The sequence below is a fragment of the Perca fluviatilis genome, chromosome 8 (assembly GCF_010015445.1).
Source record: "Perca fluviatilis chromosome 8, GENO_Pfluv_1.0, whole genome shotgun sequence".
In the NCBI taxonomy this organism is placed as follows: Eukaryota; Metazoa; Chordata; class Actinopteri; order Perciformes; family Percidae; genus Perca; species Perca fluviatilis.
The window spans coordinates 30,201,877-30,223,624 of record NC_053119.1 but is presented as its reverse complement, the minus strand read 5'-3'; the positions used below and the strand labels follow the sequence as shown (position 1 = coordinate 30,223,624).

Below are 21,748 nucleotides of genomic sequence, written 5' to 3'. Positions count from 1 at the left end.
TTTACATGGAAAACTTTGTAGTTTGGCTTATTTCAAGCTTATGTACTTATTTTTTTATGATTCTTGCTGTTCAGAGTTTGTACCTTCATGGTTGAATGCACTTATTGGAAGTCACTTTGGATAAATTGCTGCAATAACCAACGGTCTCTTCAAGGCAGTTAAGGTGCAGTCGCGCCTGTTAGCCCCTGTCCTACTATTAACAGCGCCGCTGCCACTACAACCACTACTACAACTATAGCTCATATTATCCCAAGCACCTCTAGTAGTAGAGAACACAGGTAGGCTTATCAAGTGCTGTATTTTTTTGACTAACCAAGTCAACCACAAGATTGGCGGTTTGATCCCAGGCTCCTCCATCCACATGTCATTGGGTCCTTGAGCAAGACACTGAAACCCAAGTTGCTCCTATGCTGCATGTATAGGCTATAGATCGATTGCATTATTGAGAGGAGATAAAGTCAGCACATATAGGCTGTGGATAATGCACAGACTCCCATTACAAATTGGCAGGACATTGGATAAGACTATACTAAGATTTAAATAATGCACACACCCTTGTGTGGTGTTCGGGTCTGTGGGACCCGTTTTCAATGTTTGCTAAAAGAAAAATTATGCTATTCATTATTTCTTCTAACTCAAACTCATTGGTCTTGGCTCATTTTCTGTGAAAAACATGAAAAATAACTTATTTTTAATGACACGGTACACCCCCTACACATAACTATTACATATGAGGTGTTTGGGTCTACTGGACCCCAGTGTATTTAATTGCAGGTGCTATGAAACTATGTTGTCTTTCTGCACCTGCTATTCTCGAACAAAGTTACAAAAGTGTTACATTTCAAGCACTTTCACCTTTTCTGATTAAGTTCTAAGAAATAAGCACCAATAATGATCAAAAATCTTGTTTCTATTTTTTTCACCTTTTTTATTATTGAATTTCCTTATTTTCTCACAAAAAACAAAAATGATCATAAATGTGATCTCACAGGGGTAAATGGCAAATATGACAACCCAGTCTCATGGCAGTTCGTGAAATGGTCAAGTTATTTAATATACTGATTCGTGTCCACGGGACATTTTATTTTTTTTTTGTGGTGGCCAGCACGAAAATGTAAACCAATGTATTTAAATGGGAAGCATATGTCGTGGTCACAGCACAACTACGATGAAATGAAATGCCGAAAATCTGCATAAGGAGGTTGGTTGGGGTGGTGGTGGATGGGTCAAACAATTCAGGACTTTCACCGGGGGCGGGCATCGTGTCCTGCGTGTGGCGTCTTGTTTCCCTGTTAACCGTCCCGTTATTGTCGCGTGTTACCTGCGGCAGTTTCCCGGCGTGTGAGGCGTCCTTTCCCTGTTGTTTTTTCCCTTAACCCAACCTCCGCCATCCCGTTATTGTCATGCGTCCCCTGTCGCGCGTTCCCTGCGGCCATCTTCCAGCGTGTGAGGCATCCTTTCACCGTTGTTTTTTTCCTTCATCCAACCTCCGCCATCCCATTATTGTCGCGCGTCCCCCGCGGCCGTGTCCCAGCGTGTGAGGCGTCCTCCCTCCAGCCGTTTCCTGCTGTGTGAGGCGTCCTTTCAATGTTGTTTTTTCCTAAACCCAACCTCTGCCATCCCGTTATTGTCGGGCGTCCCCCGCGGCCGTTTCCTGGCGTGTGAGGCGTCCTCCCCCGCAATATACGTATAGACCATTTCGTGCTGGCCACCACGAAAAAAAACGAGAAAAACGTCCCCGTGGACACGAATCAATAGATTAAATAACATGACCATTTCACGAACTGCTGCGAGACCGTGTTGAATATGAACCATAAATGATGTACATATCATTGGTAATTGAGCTAAAGTAAACATCTATTAAGTATTTTTGCATAAATTGTTATGGCTGTATTGATTTAAAAGCCTAATAATGTGGTGGGTCCACCAGACCCGGGAACATTGGCTGTGTAACAAAAATAACACCACACAAGATTACCAATTTAACAATGTTGGAATGTAAACTTCAACTTCTTAAATCCCTTACTGGGTCCCTACTGCACCATCCAAAATATTTTATACTCTTTATTTTGAAAGAATACTTTAAAAAATCTGTTCGTTGGCTGGTCTCAGTGGCAAATTTACATAAACCTTCTATTTAGACATTCTGCCCACTGTACTTAGTTGGAACAATATATATATATATGTATAAGAATACAAAATATAATATATAAAAAATCAAAATACCAGTATCTTCAAATAATAACAATATTAATAAATACATTTTTCTCATTAATAAACATTGTATATACAGTATATAAAACATTGACGCTAGCATAGCTTAGCTCAACAGTTCGACCAATAATAACCCATATAATTAAAATTTGGCACATGCAAAATCAACAACAACCATCAGCAGTCATAACCTGTAGGACCAAATGTTTTGTTGTAATATACATATTAGAAAAATAAAAGCCCCAGGGTACTACACTAAATGACATCTGTTTCCACTACAGCTGTTTACGGTAATAAATTAACAAAGCACAATAATTGAAACACACCAATATAGACAGACATAAAAACATAAAGGTGCTTTTGTGACATTTACACACCAGTCCAGCTGATCTTCAGTGGCAAATTTAGTTCAGACGTCCAAAAAGGTTTATAACAGTATACTGTACCAGCGCATGATCTCGTTCCTTTATCCTTAAACAAGTTACATTAAATGGGGGTATGTTATTTTCGCAAATATATAACGTTTTTACACTTTTTAGAAGCATAAAAAGGCTCCCATTGTAACTATGGGCTTTCTGCTTTCACTAGTCAGTCTGTCAGCCTAGTAAGGACTTAGTCCGACCACTCTCCTATCTGTGCTGCGGACAAGACAGCTGGTTCTGACGATGGCAATGGCTGAACAGAGAACGTTCCCTGAAGGTTTTAAAAAAAATAACCTTCAGACAACCTTCTCTGAAGTTTCTTTAAAGGTTACCTATTTGCTGGGTAACAACATACAGCGCAAATGACCATCACCAGAATATTAGTGCATGGGGTGGAAGCGCAAAAATATGTTTTCCTAAAATAGATAGCAAAATAGCACATTTTACACTGCTAATAAGTTTTGTCTGGAATCAAGCTTAAGTTAGATAGACTATCTGGCTGTAAGTGTGTGGGGGGGCTGTGTGTGTTCTTGCTGCTACAGAGATTAACGCTGTGCTATAGAGATAAAGAGAGGGGTGATGCTTTAATGCCCCATCAGCCAAACAAAAGGACAAAAGGATAAAGACTTGGAAGTTGGGTCTGGCGGTTATAGTACCCGAAGTTGGGTCTGGCGGAGCTAGTGTTAATACTGCCAATAATTAGTGTCAAAATTGTTTTTTTTCATGATAATCTTAAGAATTAGAACTTTAAACCACGGTTCTCTTAATTTCTGTCTTCTCCATTTCTGTCTTTTTTCTCCACCAGCCGAGTTGAACACCATCGCTCCCATCATCTCTAACTTCTTCCTCTGCTCATACGCCCTGATCAACTTCAGCTGCTTCCATGCCTCAATCACCAACTCACCAGGTAGAAAACTCAGAAACAACACATTTTGCTTTAAAGGTGACCTATCATGCTTATTTTCTGGTTCATACTTTGTACGTACATATTTTGTGTTTCCACTAGAACATGTCATGCCTAAATGTTAATAAAACACTTTATTTTTCTCATAGTGCTCATTGCTGCTGCACCTGTATTCACCCTCTGTATGAGACGCTGTTGTAGCGCCTGTCTCGTAAGCCCCCTTCCCAAAAAAGCCCAGATGGGCTGTAGCAGCACTTTATACTGTGGCAAATCAACAATAAAGGCGTCCAAACCATAACCAGACATGTTCCAGCAGGAATGTGATCTCAAATTAGGGAAAAAGTATCATCTGCAACCAAGATTACAGATTTCCCTGATTTTAGCATAGCTACATGTAGCAGTGTACAGTATGTAAACACTGAAGTAATGAGCAGGGGTTGATGCATAGACTAATGTGTAAGTGAAGCCAAAACATCTCGGTCGCTACCTGGTGGCTGGCAGGATTCATGACCTATACTGCAATAGGTCATAAATCCCATTTTTCTGATATGTTTTTGTTTTAATAAGTTATTTTATTCCATGAAAACGAGGTGAAACATCATGATTGAGAGCTTTGATTGACTCACGATTGGTCGGGCGGGTGTATGGGCGGGATGATAAAGTGGCTTGATCACTACTGCGCAAACTCTGGCTCCAAAATTACAAGATGACAGTGCCCGTATGCAGGATATTTTGGCTGCACTGCATTTTGTACAGTGCGAGGAAGTGGAGACGCATAGTCAATCTTTTTTTACAGTCTATGGACTGGAGCAGATGACCATACAAAGAAATCTGGCACAGATGTATAGACAGAAAATAATGAAAAGCATAATAGGTCTCATTTAATGCACAGACAGATTTATGCATGACTGCATGCATGAATTAATTAATATTAAGACAGAAAAATCCACATATGAAATGATTACAAGACTTAGCAATGAAACATAGCAGAATTCCAACTGTTATGAGAATTCCTAATCAATGAGAGTGTGTAGACATTGTGTGTATGTTATACACGTGTCTATGTGTGTTTATCTACAGGTTGGCGTCCATCATTCAGATTCTACAGTAAGTGGCTGTCGCTGCTGGGCTCTGTGTGTAGCGTGGTTATCATGTTCCTGCTGACTTGGTGGGCGGCCCTCATTGCCTTTGGCGTTGTCTTCGTCCTTTTGGGATATACACTCTACAAGAAGCCTGGTAAACTCACACACATACAGTACAGCTAGACAAACCACAATGTGATATCACACACCATCAGCTGTCATCTTCTACTCCATTCTTACTCTGCTGCTCTTCTCTGTGCTTAGCTGTAAACTGGGGCTCCTCAGTGCAGGCGAGCTCCTACAACATCGCTTTAAACCAGTGTGTAGGTCTAAACCATGTGGAGGACCATGTCAAGAACTACAGGTCAAGATCATGTCCAAGTCTTTGTCAGTCTCATTTATGCCAACTGTAAAAACAATGAATGGTTCACAGAACCAATTAATTATTGACTAAAGATCAACAAAGGTCTGCACTAACCTGCTCAACATCCAACTTTAAACAAATTATACTCACCTTTCAGACCCCAGTGTTTGGTGCTAACAGGTCCTCCCAGCAGTCGCCCAGCTCTGGTGGATCTCGTCGCCTGTTTCACAAAGGGTCTCAGTCTCATGATGTGTTGCAATGTAGTCACTGTGAGTCCAACCTAACATGCACATACATACACACCACCCAGTGAATATTACATTTTTGATTCAGTAAAAACACAAGAACAAACATATTTTTAAACTGCCATCTTTCAGCTGTCAAATCATTATCCCTTCAACCCTGTATTTTTAAGGCTGGTCCCTCCCCATCAGTAGTGGAAAAGGCTAGCAGCGACCGTCATGTTACCTGGTTGAACCAGCGGAAGGTCAGGTCATTCTACAGAGGTGTTGTGGCTACAGAGCTAGGATCAGGAGTTAACATGCTGCTACAGGTCAGAATTACACCTCATCTATTCTATTCTAATGAACTGTCTTCATCAACTGAACTTTGTTGGGGCCTGTCTCACAAAGCCAGCTAAGTTTGGGGTAAACCCTGGCTTTTTCTGTCTCAAAAGTTCATGCTGAGTTTATTTGTCAAGGTAACTCAGCCAAACAATTCCTTACAGACCAAAACATATGCGAGAACCACCTCCTGACCAATCAGCAGTCGTGAAGAAATTCAGTCACCACTCCCAAAGGAACTACAGCAGCATTGTTACAAACCAGTAGAGAGACTTTGCTTTGCATGGCAAATCTTTTTTTACTGGAAATGCAGTAAAGGTGTACAGTCTAATTAGTGTCATACTATTGTTATCATAATACATGTCTTCTATAGCAGGTACTGTATATAGTTCAAAGTAGTGAATGCTATGTGACTTTGTGAAAAAAATATGTTTTATAGATTCAATAATGTTACATATAAATAAAAAGTTAAGTGTACCCGGATGAGAGGTAGTGGTCAGCCTTTTACTTAAAAAAAAAGAATGTCTGCACACTGAAAATAAGCTTCCAGTGATTTATTCATGTTGGCACATATGGACACTTCACAAAATGTCAAGTGCCCTCTTTTGGGAGATAGAAAATCGTTGTTTTTTAAAAGTTTTCTAGATTAACTTCTGTACAACAGCTTTTTGGCATTTTCCTGTTTCTCTTCTGATGTGACAGCGTGATTCTTTCCCCCAAAAGGGAGCCTCTGTGATGACGATTTTGGTCAATAGCTTGGAGCCAAAGCCCATCTATCAAGATCTTTTTTAGGACATGGCAGGGTAACAAATTGGAGATCAGGGATTTTGGATGTATTGTTGGTGCAAACAACTACACAACAACTCTCTGGCATTACTAATTTAAAACATTTAGTTTAAAGTAAAGGTTTGGAGATATGTTCAACTTCCCCTGTTTACGATGTTGCTGTCTATGCGGAACGTGGGATTGTTTTCCCCCAGAAAGGGGCGTGGTGATGAGAGCCTCCTCTGGATGACTTACTGTATTGCTGGTCCTCATTTTTTCAAGTATTTCCACTATCATTGCATTACTACATCAACAAATGGCCCACCTGTTAAATGTTTAATCTTATGTGATATGATTTCAAAAATGAAAAAAAAAAAACAGCTTAAAGCCAGAATTAACAAAGCCAGTTGGTAACCAGCTATGTTATCTAGCATGGTCAATGTTAGGTTCAGTGAAGCCAAATACCTCAAAGAGAGCCTGAGGAAGTTGAACTTGCTTTGTGACACAGGCTTGATTTATCTCATCTTCTCCTCATCTTGTTGACTGTCCACCAGGCGGCAGGTTTGGGACGTATTAGGCCAAATGTTCTGCTGATGGGTTTCAAGAAAGACTGTCGCAGTGACACACCTCAGGCTGCATACAACTACATAGGAATACTGCAGTGAGTACAGTGGGGCTTCATAAACCTGTGTGTGTGTGTGTGTGTGTGTGTGTGTGTGTGTGTGTGTGTGTGTTTGTGTGTGTGTGTATACCATTGTTATAAGCACTAATAATCATATTTTTGCAATAAAGCTGTCCAACGTGTGTTTCAGTGATGCATTTGACCTACAGTACGGCGTGTGCATTCTGAGAATGAAGGAGGGACTGGATGTCTCTCATACCTCTCAATCACATGGTAAGAGCCTTATTTCAAATTAGAGTGGAGCACACAAAGTAAATTAATTTTGCACCATCAATAAGACACACTACAAGCTACACTAATGTTAACAAGGGCCATGTTGTCCACATGCATCCATCATTTGAGTTACTGACTACAAGTGAATACAACGCAAATTCCTCTGTTTTTATTTCAGTTAATCCAGGCTATGATGGAGGACAAGAGAGTATCAACACCATCTCTGCCCCTTCCCCTATTCAAACAAGTACTACATGTATGTATATGCATGATCGTATCATTAGGATTAACTTATGTTACGTATAATGGAAATTGTGAAAATTCTGAATGGTAAATGTTTAACAACTGTGAACTTATATATTTATATATATATATATATATATATATATATTTACGTGTACAAAATTCTTTGCAGCTTCTATCTCCATTGAACCAGAGCCTCAGACTAGTACGGTGTTCCAGAAAAAACAAGAAAAGAAGACCATTGATGTGTACTGGCTGTCTGATGATGGAGGTCTAATTACATATTCATCTATCTATAATCGTCATTACTTCCATCAAGAATATTATCACAGGTTTCCTTATCAGTGTGTGTGTGTGTGTGTGTGTGTGTGTGTGTGTGTGTGTGTGTGTGTGTGTGTGTGTGTGTGTGTGTGTGTGTGTGTGTGTGTGGCTTACCAGGTCTGACCCTCCTGCTGCCATACCTGCTGACTCGGAGGAAGCGCTGGGCCAGATGTAAGGTCCGAGTGTTTGTGGGGGGCGAAACAGCCAAGAAGGAACAACAGAGAGAGGAGTAAGCACTCAGATTACTGTGGAGTGTTTATACCTAAAGGTCTTTACACACTTCGAGCGTTATGAATAAACAACACGAAAACGTGAAATGCTTGCCTGGAAATATTCATACTGGCAGGTAAACATTTCTGCAGTCTAGGGCGTTTATTGTGGAAGTAAGAACAAGAGGAGTGGATCTGGTATGCGCTGCCTTTGTCAAGATTGAAAGGAGTAAAGTTTGTCACCCCTGGTGTGTAAAGGCCTTTAGTCTGATTTTTCAGCACATTTGCCAAAAAAGGTGTCTAAAAAAAGTGTATGAATGAAATGAAAGGAAATGCAGAATTGCTTATGGAGATCAATGAACTATCCAGTTATTAAATAGCCAGCAGTCATTTTGACTAGCATAGCAGGACATTTGAGGGGGGATGCCATATAACCTGACGAGCCAGGTAGTTCAACAAATCCTCCAAACCATACGACAATATCGGTTGTTTATTTCTACCCTCTTATACGACCCACAGGAGTGTTTAAGAAATGATCACCCCTAGTGGGGGCAGGAAATGCTACCTTATATCTAAACCAGAGAACGTAACGGTCACGGTTTTAAACATGCCATTAACGTTGTGAAATGGTTGCAGTTTGGTTAGGTTTAGGCTAAAAAACTACTTGGTTATGTTTAGATACCAACACTAGTTACATATAGAAAAAGATGGTGGTTTGGGTTAAAATCAGACTCATTTTCAAACATGACTTGAACCCCGGTCTCCTGTGTTTGTTTGACTCATCCACCACCTTACATGGAAATGTTATACTTTGTCACCTTACTTTCTGCTTTGCTCCCGTCGTAACTACTACGGCCACTAGAGGGCGGCTTCACTATAAATGTAAATTGAAGTCGTAATTGCAACTTATGGCGATGTGGTCGGTTTTCAGGGTCTCAGATGGTTCAGATGTTTCTATGTAACAAACCATCTGAAACCATCTGAGACCCCGAGCCTTCATTGGAAACTGTTTGGAAAAGGGCAGAAACTACCTGGCAGGTGATTACAAAAAACATCTGTCTATCACTTCCACCAGTGTTGTTTTGAACACACCTTAACTACGCCAATTACCTCCTCACCAGATGCTGATTGGTTCAGTAAGCTGGTAGTTCAGACGCAAACACATTACTTACGAGATGTATTTTCATGTGATATCGCGAGAATCCTGCTGCCATGCAAAGTTAGATACCATCCCCCTTCTTAGCAAAATGACCAAAATGCATGCCCCTTGTGAACGTAACGGGTCTGTCCTCCCTGTTGAAAAAAACAAACAAATCTCCTACTGTGTTTAACTGAAAACCTAAACGATGGCTCCAGTTCATTTAAACTGGATTTCACTGATTTTGTGGCCTTTTGGAGGTGACAGAAACAATCTGTAAAAACAACACCGACATATTATCACCTGAAACAGTTGATGGCTAACATGTTAGCAATATCAACTGTTTACACATTCAGCAGTTTTTCCTGTTCAGACTAAGGCCCAATCCCATTTCTTATTTTTAATCCTACCCCTTATTTTTGAGTGCCCCTTCGTTTTTTGACTTGCCCCTCAGAACACATTTACAAGGGGTAGCGGTTGAAAATCTTCCCCTAGGACAACCCTTCAAGACCCTGATGTGGCATTAGTAAATGTGATGGCATATACATAAACAGACCCAATGAGTTTGTTGCTGGAATCTAGCCAATAGTATCACAAGAGACGTTCTGTGGCGGCTGTCATCTCCAAAAACGTCACAGCAAATGTCCAAACTGGCGTTATTACAAAGTAATAACCACATATTGGGATTGTAAATGGTTACTTTCTTGCCTAAAAATTTAACTAGGATTAATCGAGGAATCTCTGTGCGCGTGTGTGTGTGTCTCATGCGCAGTACAGCAGCGGGGACAAGGAGTTGCTACAACTCTAGAAGGGCTCATTGATTGCGGTTCACTGATCGAGCCAAAAAGTCATCATCCGCCAAAAAACTGATTGCTGTCTACCCTACATGCAAATGATGAAATTAATCATACACAAACACATGGTAGATGAATGTGCACAAATTTCTCCGGCTGTTCTGCGTGCTGCTGAGCCGGGTTCCCTGCTTCCCCTGAAGGGGCACATCACCTAAAACTACCACGATGTGTGATTGCTACACGAAAAAAAAGGGAACATGCCAAATCTCTAGATGAGCTTGAGTTTTATAAAAACTAATTATATAAAAACACACATTCACGAGGTCCTTTACCAATGCCATATGGTAAAACCACCTGTGACCGCACAGTACATGTTCTGCTTTCAAATGTTTAGTTAAAGTTAAAAGAGAGGCATTTTCAGCACAATGTACTTCAAGGTGGACATTTTCAACTCTAGTATAATGCTGGATAATAACTAATAATGCATTGTATATTAAGTGTGATTCATTTTGTTAGTAGAATGTGTATCTGCAACATTCTCTGTCAGGTAAATGTTTTCATCTGAAGTATTATTACAATTAAAGGTGCCGTAGGTAGGATTGTGAAGATCCAGGACCAAATTTGAACATCGACAACTTCTCAGTCCTTTCCCCCTTTCCGCTAAAGCCCAAAACGGTCTCCTAAGCCTCTCCCCCCACAAGGGAGAATGAATGCGTGTGCATGAGCAGCGATTGACACACAGTTAGACAACCCCCCTGGCCCTGATTGGTGCATCTGAACAGGGAGCTGTGGATTTTTGTAAATCACACTACAGGCTGTACGCGGTACCAAAGGAAACGGATGTTGTGAAAACTTAAAATGATCTAGGCAACTTACTGCACTAGATTTTTGAGTTTTGAGGCAACTCAAACTCACGTTTTGAGCAAATAGTACAGCAAGTAAGTAATAAGTTTTGTTCAAATAATTAACTTTTTTTTTTTTTTTTTTTTTTTTTTTTTTTTTTTTTTTTTTTTATTTTTTTATTTACCCAGATAGCGGTGTATAATACATTTAAACGACATTATAAGATGCTTATTATAACTTATAAATCTTTAAAAACAAAGAAAATAATAACGTTTGTGCCTCTGAAAAACCTCCATTTGGAGGGCCTCATAGCCATACCACTTTGCCCTACAACCTTATCACAACAAGAATCTGGACACAACTACCCTTACATGTAAATGCACAAAATGGAGTGGTAGGGCTAAGTGGTAGGGGCAAGGGGTGTATTGGAATTGGGCCAAAATATCATGTCATGATTAAATGACTATTGCTGTGGTTTACAAGTATGAGATTCTGTGACAAAATTAAAAACCTTTATTGTACATTACAGACTTACATTCTCTTTTTAGGGTGTTGGCACTGATCAAGAAGTTCCGTCTTGGTTTCCATGACGTTGAAGTGCTTACTGACATCTACCAGAACCCCAAGCCTGAAAAGTAAGACTGCCAAAACTTGTCTATGAGACTAAAATAAAGCACAAACAACATGAGAACAAAATCTGTCATCATGCAATTGGTTTACCAACTGGGCAAAAGCCTAGAATGCCAGGGGCCCGCAAAGGTTAGTTTAGGTTAGGTTTCTTTATTAGTAACCAAGGGTAGATTTGTTGTGCAAACAGGGTACATCAATCCAAGGAAACAAACAACACAACATTAGTCAAGAATACATCACCACCTGATGAATTTGTAAAACATCAGTACAAACACTCTCAAACAGACCTCAATGCAAAACAGCTGACAGAAATGGAACATAGTATAGCCGTGACAAGTGCCCTCGTCCCAAATGTATTCAATAGCACAATCGCTGCAGTTACAAAACTATCTCTGTAGCGCTTGGTTCAACACATAACGACGGCCAGAACGGAGAAGCTCCAGGCTCCCGAACCAAGACACAAGGGGAAAAAACAACACAGATTAAATAAAGGCTAGATAGAAAAGGGTAAGCAAATGTCCAGGCTCACTGTGTCTTAATTGGTTTGTGCTACTTTAATTGAAAATATGTTTGGGAATATGCACCACTGAAGCATAATATCAACTGACATCATAAGAGTCCTGCTTTTCTTACCTGTTCTTGAGGCCCTTTTGTGAAAAGGTTCCCTGTGTCAGATCTTGTTTTAACCTTCATTATATCAGTTTTGTGCTTACATGATGCATATGGGGAATTATGCAAAGAGGAAAGAGGGGGTTAATTGGGACTAGTAGCTAATTTTTGCCACAGGTCCCTCTTGCAGGTTAATAAGGCCATGTTTACACTTGATTTGCACTTCATGCATTCAGAGTGCTTTTAATTTAAGGGAAAAAACACAGAAGGTACTTGGAGTGCATGAACATCCCATGATGTTGAACTGTGAAACCCATTAGTCATTGCTATCACTTAGATGAATTTCCTAAAATCCTGTTGCTGTATTGTATTTTAACCTAAGCCTCCTTCATCCTTCTCATAATTCGTGTGGTGATGTTATAGTGATTTAGGTTTAATGATGCATCAGATCCTTAATATGCTTTACAGCAACAACATAAAACTAAATCCACGACATATATGCCCACCAGCTTTCATGGAATTGTCCATATGTTGCTTCAACGTACAGTGTGTACGTTTGTGTTATGACCTGTTAAGGGACTACGGGCGGAAAATAGCACTTGTGCTACAATCTGGCACAGTGCATCTCTCCTTGTTCTTATACAAGGTTAATGTTAACTTGTGCATTGTCCCTATTTTAAATAAAAATGAATCTGAATCTGAGTGTGCTGCTGTAAATAACAGTGGTGAAAACCTCAACATTAAGGTTGCCAGATAAAAAAAAAGAAGCAATCAAAGGAATTAATTCATAGTTACTTTCTGCAATTACCTGATCATGATCCGTGTTTGTCTCTGTATGCTTCAGTGTTCGTCATTTTGAGAATATAGTGGGTCGCTTCAGGCTGGATACAAGTCCCAAACAGGACTCTGATTCAGAACCACCAAGACAGCAGGAGGAGCCATGGATGATCACTGACCAGGATTTAGAGAGGAACCAGGCCAAGGTATCACACACAGAAACACACAATGACGCAACCTGAATCACACATTTGGATATAGCACATATATCATTTTGGAGGAAGAAACAATCCAAACTTTTTTCCCCATGTTCCTTGACTAAAGTTGTAAACTTTCTCTGTGCGATTCAGTCTCTCCGTCAGATTCGTCTAAATGAGGTTCTGCAGGATTACTCCAGAGACGCTGCTCTGATTATTATGTGAGTACAGTAATTCTTCTTTTTTAGGTCGTGACAGTGCTACTTTATTAGAAGGTAGACAATGCAGAGTAAAATGAGTGGCCTTGTAATTACATGGCATGCTAACTGCACCACTGAGTCAATGGCTCTTTAAAAGTAATCATTTATGGATGCTTTGAACTAATTCTAAGTAGTCAAACACAAACTGTTCACCTTATTAAACCTTCTTTGCTGTGACTCTGTATGTCTCCTGACAGCACCATGCCGGTGGGGAGGAGAGGAGTGTGTCCCAATACTCTCTACCTGTTGTGGCTGGACGCCTTGTCACGCGATTTGAGACCCCCAGTTCTGATGGTCAGAGGAAACCATGAAAACGTCCTCACCTTCTATTGCCAATGAAATGTCTTCTCGAGACCAATATACAGATATTGAAATATAGCTTATAATTCACCAACATCCTGACATCAATCATTTTGATTCAGACATATCTATGCCTTGATGACTATAGATGACTATTGATGATTATTGATGATAGTTAACATATGTAATTTGTAATTACAATGTTCTGGTCCTTTAATTCAACATCTTAACTTGCTGAGCTCTTTGTGAAGCTTTTAATTCAACATCTTAATGATGTACACATTTTAGTAGTCTTGCAAACGTAAATCACTATAGGAAACATATTAAAACTATTAATTGTAAAGTCAATTGTTTATCAAAATTATTTGTAATGTTTAACATTTATGTCCACAAAACCTGTTTTATGTTCTATCCTTAAATTAATGGCACAAGAGTGAGTTACTTTTGTTCAGTGTGTGTGTGTGTGTGTGTGTGTAAATGTAAATGGAACTGTATTCATATAGCGCTTTTCTAGTCTTAACAACTACTCAAAGCACTTTTACATAGTACAGGAACCATTCATCATTCACACACATACACTGGCCAAGGCTGCCACCTGCTCAACAAATAAACATTCACGCAACGCAACACCAAAATATGTCATAGATTCTATCAAGTCTCTGAAGAGAAGCAAAATAACATTTTAAAGTGAAGAACATGCTTGATAACCACATCGCTGTACCCTCTTCTTCTAGTAAGGCTTCTCCATGTTTGCTTGTCGAAAAAATCTGATAATTTACCACAATGTACAGATTTTCACAATGTTAAATGCTGTAACAAATCCTGATTCCTATCCATTGCTGACTGTATTGGCTGATTGAAGTTGGCGCTGTAAAGTATGTGAGTAAATTCAATCTATTAAAGGGGTACTGTCAGGTGCCATTAACCACAAGTGCTTAGAATTATTTTTGGTCATAACACCATCTGGCTTGTTCTCTGATATGGGTTTTGGCTTGCATAACACACCAGCAGCATTTCAACGACTCATGAAAATGGTGATTTAGTATTTAAATGATGTGGTGAATTGTGATATACAGTAATACCTGGAATGATCATCTCCCGATGATCTCCAGGATCATCTGATTTATGACATTCATGCATAACAACCTTTTTTTTATTGAACTGCCCCATCCAGGCTGTAAAAAGATTCTGGATCGTATTTAACAAATGTGTTATAGGATCATTCTATTATTCTGTCAGTGTCACAGAGCAGGCGACCAACACTTTTTACCGCAAGGGACTTCAACAGCTTCTCTCTCAGCTTTTTAGCTTTTTCTCTTTTTGTTTGTCCATCTTGCTCCATTATACTATTTATCTAAATGTCACCCCTGCTGAGATATGAAAGGGACGGTGCCCATGTAAAGTTGGAATGAACTGGACCAAAATCATTTGGCTGGGAAAGAAAGGTTGACAGATGTTATATCCCTGTATTCTGGTGCCTTTTAGGTGTTTGATACTTTTATCTGGCTATACTAGCATCATGACAAAAATTAAGGATACATTTAGTAATTTCAAAATGTCAATTTTGTATTTGTTTTATATTTTTTTGAACAAACAACATACAGAACAAACAAATACAATGGAACAGGAACAAAAAACCCTCGCCCACCCCCCACCCTGTGCGATCTCGAGTAAAACAAAACAAACCAAAATACAAGGTAACAAAACAAAAATCAGACCTTGCCTAGTCACTCTCTTCTAATTCTTGTGGTATTGAGCTCACCAGGGGCCTCATTTATAAAACCTGTTACGCAAGAAAAAGTTGCGTGAAGCAGGGTGAAATTTGTCGCCGCAACATTCCTCGCAATAGTTGGGATTTATAAAGAATTTCCATGCGTAAAAATATTCCCAGTTTTCCGCAAACTCTCCGTGCAGCGGAGGAAATGCGCTTTTCCTCCGCTGTGTGTGTGTGTGTGTGTGTGTGTGTGTTTGTGTGTGTGTGTGTGTGTGTGTGTGTGTGTGTGTGTGTGTGTGTGTGTGTGTGTGTGTGTGTGTCTGTGTCTGTGTGTCTGTGCGTCTTTATGTGGTCGTGTCTGGTGTCTGTGTGTGGGAATGTTGTCTTTCTGCACCTGCTATTCCCACACAGTTACAATACAAGTTACCAAATTGTCACATTTCAAGCACTTTCACCTGTTTTGCACCAATAATGATCCAAAATCTTGTTTCTATTTTTTACCTTTTTAATAATTGAATGTCCTTTCTCACACAAAAAACGAAAATGATCATATGATCATAAATGTGATCTCACAGGGGTAAATGGCAAATATGAACAATAAATTATGTATATCATTGGTAATTGAGCTAAATCTGTTAAGTATTAAGGCTGCGTAACAACAATATGAACACTACACAGGGGTTACGGCTTCCAAAGAGGATGTTCTACCTCTGTTAGGAGCACATCGATCTCACAATCACTGAATCGTGTTTCTCCCCATTTTTCCGTTTCGTGATTGGTGATCAAGGGCTCCTTTCAAGGCTGGAATATTCATTGATTGATTAACATGGACCTTATTAGGACAAATATGGGACGACCTTGGGAGGAGCGTGAGGCTCGTACACGACCGCATAAGGTAACGCACGTCGTATTTATAACGAGAAGAGTGCGTACCGGTGTGCGCCGCAAGGTGTTATAAATCAGAATATAGTTTTTGCGTACAAAAATTCTGAAATCTTTCAGAATAGAATCTACGCACATTTTTATAAATGAGGCCCCAGGACCGATACCTGTGCTGCTGCGTTTTTCCATAGGTCTATAGTCGATGACTTGGCTTTGTTAATCCTTGCTGTAGAGAGCTCGAGCATAACTATGTCTAGGAAGTACGCCAACCACTGTTTAATACAAAGCGAGTGGGGGGGGGGGGAGCCAGCACTGAGCTATAATGTTTTTGGTTGCGGTTGAGCCGGCTAGCCAAATCTTCCTCTGACTCCCAAGCAGGTGTAATTTAGAGTCATCATTATGTAACAAAACAATCGGGTCAGTAGGAAGTCGACATCCTATCACATCAGATATTATTGAGGTTGTTTTATTCCAGAACTCATGCACCTGTTCACACTCCCAGGCCATATGCTGGAAAGTTCCAGTTTGTTCAGGGTGACAGAATGTGCAATAGGGAGTGGGTATGACTTTTGAGACTTATCTCTTCTGAGGTGTCCAATATGTCCTATGGCATATGTTGAAGTGGATCTGCTGGTGATTTGGGTTCTTGGAACAGTGGGAAATGTTGTCCCAAACTGTCTCCCAATTAATTACGTTACCCTCAGGGTTCAGCTATTGCTCCCATTTCTTTACTATTGGGAGTTCTCCTACGGATACTTGCATCAGTTTAGCATAAATTCTGGACACCAATCCTCTCACAGGAGAATCAACAAGCCATTTAATGATTGGGTGCGCCTCAAGACTGTTTCCCCATGGTACTCCATAACATTTTAGGGCTGATCTTAAACGAAGATCAAGGAAGAAGGATGTCTTAGGGACCTCAAAGCTAGCTCTCAAGTCTTCAAAACTTAACATACCTTCCTCATTGAATAGCTGGTATAAAGTATAAATACCTCTGTCACTCCACTGGTTACAAACAAAAGGTTTGTTACCAGACATTAAGTGCATGTTGTGCCAAATTGGGGTGTTCAAGTGCCACTTATTGGAGTAACGTAATTGCTCCTCCACCTGTTAAAATTTGGTCAACGTGTTGGTGATAATAGGGCCATAGGCTAGCATACACTTTTTTGGACACACCTGTAAAGGCAAGGTCCTGCAGTCTTAGACTTCCAGTGAGGTTTTGCTCTATTTCTCTCCATGGGACTGTAGATGAGGGGTCTATCCACACTCTGAGGGCTGTATTCTGATAATAAAGGGCCATCTTTAATAATAACCGTTTATAACCAGTAATAACCAGTCGTTTATTTAAACTTGAGGATCTCTTTATGCTTACATGTATTTGCAATTTCTGTTTACGAACCAGAGAGCCCCAGGTAGCAGGGGCAACCCACGTTGTAGTTAAGAAAGTTGCTTTTTCATTATCATCTATTTATAGAAGATTTTTTTAAAAACATTAGATCTTCAGCTTTCAGAATCCACAAACCAATTGTATGTTCTCAAAACTATGTCTTATCACAGAGTATTTTAACAATAAAGTCCTAAAAATATAAACTTTGTAAATATAATGAGTTGTAATCAAAACATGACACGGCATGCTTGGTGTGCTAGTTTCTTGGGAAACGAGCAGTCAAACTTCATATTTTACAGTCAGTAAAGAGACTTTGTAACAAAAACAAGAAGACTGTAATCAACGGGCAGCTTCATCCCTCATATAAGGGCTCTGGCGCCCATGCCTGGGCCAATCAGCCACGCAGCACATGGTTATTTTTATTTAAACGGAGGCTGGGCTTATTTAAAAATGTGTATATATTGTGTTGCATCTGCCACATTTGTCAAGCGGCCCACTGTGAAAATTCCCAGTGTTCAGATGCCCAGACTGTCATTGAATGTACCCTATTCTCATGAATGTGTAAGAACTTGTATAATGTTCATGTGGATTTTTTTAAACTAAGCTCTCTGTCAGCCTTAGAAGGTAAACTATTTTCAAATAGAATAGGTAATCTAATTATTAATGTGTCACACCCACAATATTATGCTAAATGACTGAGAACACACAAGTTTGGTTGTTGCAGTACAGTTTATTTGCTATTGACAACCTTGGAAACAGAGTAAAATAGCCAATGGTTTAGTGTGACAAAGTCACCAGAACAAGGTTTACTGATTACATTTTGAGTTTGAGTAAATATTTTTCTGTCCTAAATGATGAATCATAGATCTGGTACAAAGAACCTTGGCCCTCACAGCTAGTCTATTAGGATGATAATGTTCCTCGCAGCCAGTCTGAGAGAATTGGAAGCTGCATGTAAAGACTTAACATCAGATACATTTATACATGCCTAACGACTGTCTCAGCCGAGGGTGTAGGTATAATGGAGCGTGCCACCTTTCTCCAGGAAGCAGTCATGCTCATGAGTTCCCAGCTTGATCTGACGCTGGCAGACTCCCAGCAGGTCATCGAAGATAAAATCACTGTCATGAACCTCAAGCCTCAGTATGTTTTTCTCCTCTGCCTTGAAGTGGGTGAACACCTCTTCCCACCAGGGGTTTGGGTTGTTGTTGCGAACAGACGTTTTACCCAGAGTGGCGGAGCCGCAGAAACCCTTGACATAGCTGTCTGTGGTTCCCAGGATGCTGGAGGGAAGATTGCTTGCCCGCATGTTAAACACCTTTAGCTGGGCTTCAGCCACAGTCAGACTGCACAGGACCAACAACAGGAGGGGACAACTGGAGGCCATGGCTTCACAGGAGGCTGTGAGGGAGGAACAGCAACATTTTAATCTGGGGACATGGATTTACACAGCAATGAATCATGTGTCTTGTGAGGGTCTTTTGAGACACACTACTGCAGTAATTTACTCCACAGTGGGCCGTTTTTAGAAAGAAATTGGTATTGAAAGCACAATCCCAGACTGGTTTATAATCTATCAGATTCCACTTTTTCAGTCAATAATTGGCAGTTTGATATCTTAGCTGGTGTAAGTGGTGTAATTTAAGGATCACTATTAGGCTTCATTATATTACTAGCTGACTCTTGTCAAATCATTTAGGATTATCATTTATTTGATCTTATTTTATTTACACCCTACATCCTCTTGTAAAAGAACTTTTTACCAGTGTGATGCTAATTTTAGGTTGTTTTTAGGTTTTTATGTTGTCTACCAGACTCAGACCTGGTTTTAGGAGCTGAAAACAATATATTAAATCTCTGAGACAGTGGTGGGATTTTAGGAAGGCAGAGATAAAACAGCTCTGTCAACAATACACTCTCAATGTCACACAGGATATTACCAGCAGGGCTGGACTGGCCATTTGGCATACCGGGCATTTTCCCGGTGGGCCGATGCACTTTTGGGCCGAATCGCCGATAAATAGGCCTTTTTTTTGTTGGGCGCCGGCCCATAAAGAACTCACAGCGGCCCATTGTTTAATTTTCATTATTGGCACTGGCCTGACCCAATCAAATCCAGGAACCCCCTTCCCCACTCCGGGCCGCAAATTTACGAATCCCACTATGGCCACGCCTCCCGGCCCTGAGACACGAGCTGTAGTAGTTATGCTGGAAGTTTAGCAACCACGTTAAAATGGACAAATGACCACCAAAGTGCAAGGGAGGTGCAGAGAAATTACGGGAGAATAAAAATTAAGAATCTACAGGCGGATTCCTCAAAATGTGCCAAAATATCTGACATGTTTGGGGCTGTAGTAGCTGCTTCAACATTAGCATTACCTGAAGCCGAGGAGGAGGAGGAGAGGTGGCTGGCTATACAGAGTAGCAGAAACTGCATCATGACAGGGAAAAAGCCGAGGAGGAGGAGAGTGACCATGACAGGGCCATGGGAGCGAGTGAGGAAAAGATGGAAGAGAGAGTAGATGACGACGTGGTAAGGAGTAGGCAAATTAACACAGACTCTCAGGGAGGGAGGGAGGGAGGGTGTGTGTGTGTGTGTGTGTGTGTGTGTGTGTGTGTGTGTGTGTGTGTGTGTGTGTGTGTGTGTGTGTGTGTGTGTGTAGTTTGGCTGTAACATTAAAGTTAGTGGCTGTCAGGTAACCTAACTGCTAAGCTTACATTGAAAATGCTAGCGGAACCTGTTGGGTAGCTGAAAAGTCTGTGTGAACTATAAGATCAGTGTTGATACAAGCATCAGTGTTCCTTGAATTGCTTAATTAGCTCTTTTCCAGGGCATATACTACTCTCAGCTTTATAGTAGCTTTTCGGAAGGGTTATGGTTATTGTATTTAGCATACACTTGTCAGCAAAATCGTAATAAAAACAATAATGACAATACAATATAAAATATCAATAATAAAAAATAACAAAAATACTATAAATATACAAATCATTACTCTAAGAATGAATGAAGTATTTAATTATTTAAGTGTAAGATCAACAGATAAGTCTTGAGACCCCTCTTGAAGGATCCAAAACTATCACATGAACGCAGAACACTAGGCAACTCATATCATAGAATGCACACATATTTTAAGAGGACTGTCTGCAGAGAATGGGTCTAACCAATCACGGTGGGTATGGGCCGCCTGGGCCAAAAATGCCAGGGCCCATTTTTTGTCCCAGTCCAGCCCTGACTACCAGCTTCATGAGAGATTTAATAGTTTGGAACCTCTGGGAGACACACATTTTAATATGTTGGTTAAAATAAAGAAATGTGCAAAAAAATAGGCCAGTATAACATCTAATTTCAACCCTCATATGAAACACATTAAATACACATACAGTATATAAAATCACAAGGCGCAGCCCACCCAATCAGAAATTCACAAAAGAAAAACAATTATATTCTGTAAAGTTAAACATGGATATTAGTACTGTATGTGTTGTATTTTATCTATAACATGTTAAAAAGAGTAACATTATAAGTAAGCCTGATAACTATTTAAAAAGTTAAGTGTGTTGGTGTTTTCATTGGTCAATGCAACATCATTGTAGCACTATAGCTATCTGGCACGAACAACGGTAAGGTTCGCTAGAAGTGTCATGGTATCTTGATTTTGCTTTAGTATGGCTAAACAAGTTGCACTCACTCATTTTTGCTGAGGCTCTGAGTCTGCACACAGAAAGTGGACATAGTACAGGGAGTGAATGTCTGCAGCTGGGTGTGTAAACTCTCACTGTGTGCGGGGTGAAGGCTGTATTTCTCCCCGCAGGTCAGAAGTACAAGCTCCGGCAATTTTCTGTCGGTTTAAACCAGTCCAGAAAGAGACGCACAAACGCAGGCGAATGTTTCCTAGGAGGGCGAAGCCATGTCCCGCCCTACCCTACCTCTGATTGGCTTACTCTGGTATTCTCACCCTAACATTAACCAATCGCCTTCCTCATGCCTAAACCTAACCAATCCAATAAACGAAGGCAGCGGGTACCAGCCAATCAGAGGTGGATAAGGGCGGGACATTCCTTCGCCTTCCTAGAAACGCAAAAACGCCTAGAACGCCGCTGCTTTAGTATAATTTCCTGGATTCGGGAACTATGTGATTCGGGACAACTGCCTAGATTCAGGCCCACCTCGACTTAATCTAGGCCCACCCATCTGTGAGGTTCTGCATCCGCCACTAGTAACAGTAAAACTA

At 40.3% G+C, this 21,748-nt stretch overlaps 2 protein-coding genes across 2 annotated transcripts in view; one reads left to right on the top strand and one right to left on the bottom strand.

Annotated features, from left to right (window-relative positions):
* The window catches only part of slc12a3 (solute carrier family 12 member 3), a 41,502-nt gene extending 27,041 nt beyond the window's left edge, over nucleotides 1–14,461 (top strand). The window contains exons 13-26 of the mRNA XM_039808393.1: nucleotides 3,442–3,543; nucleotides 4,621–4,776; nucleotides 4,887–4,986; nucleotides 5,144–5,255; nucleotides 5,402–5,539; nucleotides 6,869–6,975; nucleotides 7,127–7,209; nucleotides 7,388–7,465; nucleotides 7,625–7,723; nucleotides 7,891–8,002; nucleotides 11,306–11,392; nucleotides 12,841–12,979; nucleotides 13,124–13,191; nucleotides 13,428–14,461. Of these exons, the coding sequence (XP_039664327.1) occupies nucleotides 3,442–3,543; nucleotides 4,621–4,776; nucleotides 4,887–4,986; nucleotides 5,144–5,255; nucleotides 5,402–5,539; nucleotides 6,869–6,975; nucleotides 7,127–7,209; nucleotides 7,388–7,465; nucleotides 7,625–7,723; nucleotides 7,891–8,002; nucleotides 11,306–11,392; nucleotides 12,841–12,979; nucleotides 13,124–13,191; nucleotides 13,428–13,569 (1,523 nt within the window). The 3' untranslated portion in view covers nucleotides 13,570–14,461. The remainder of the gene's footprint in view (nucleotides 1–3,441; nucleotides 3,544–4,620; nucleotides 4,777–4,886; nucleotides 4,987–5,143; nucleotides 5,256–5,401; nucleotides 5,540–6,868; nucleotides 6,976–7,126; nucleotides 7,210–7,387; nucleotides 7,466–7,624; nucleotides 7,724–7,890; nucleotides 8,003–11,305; nucleotides 11,393–12,840; nucleotides 12,980–13,123; nucleotides 13,192–13,427) is intronic.
* A 3,762-nt stretch (nucleotides 14,462–18,223) lies between these two features.
* Nucleotides 18,224–21,399, bottom strand: LOC120563902 (perforin-1-like). Its single transcript, XM_039808402.1, has 2 exons — nucleotides 21,206–21,399; nucleotides 18,224–18,914 (listed from the first exon to the last, which is right to left on the bottom strand). Exons 1-2 carry the CDS (start codon nucleotides 21,207–21,209, stop codon nucleotides 18,514–18,516), a joined length of 405 nt encoding a protein of 134 aa, XP_039664336.1. The 5' UTR covers nucleotides 21,210–21,399; the 3' UTR covers nucleotides 18,224–18,513.
* Nucleotides 21,400–21,748: the final 349 nt, after the last annotated feature.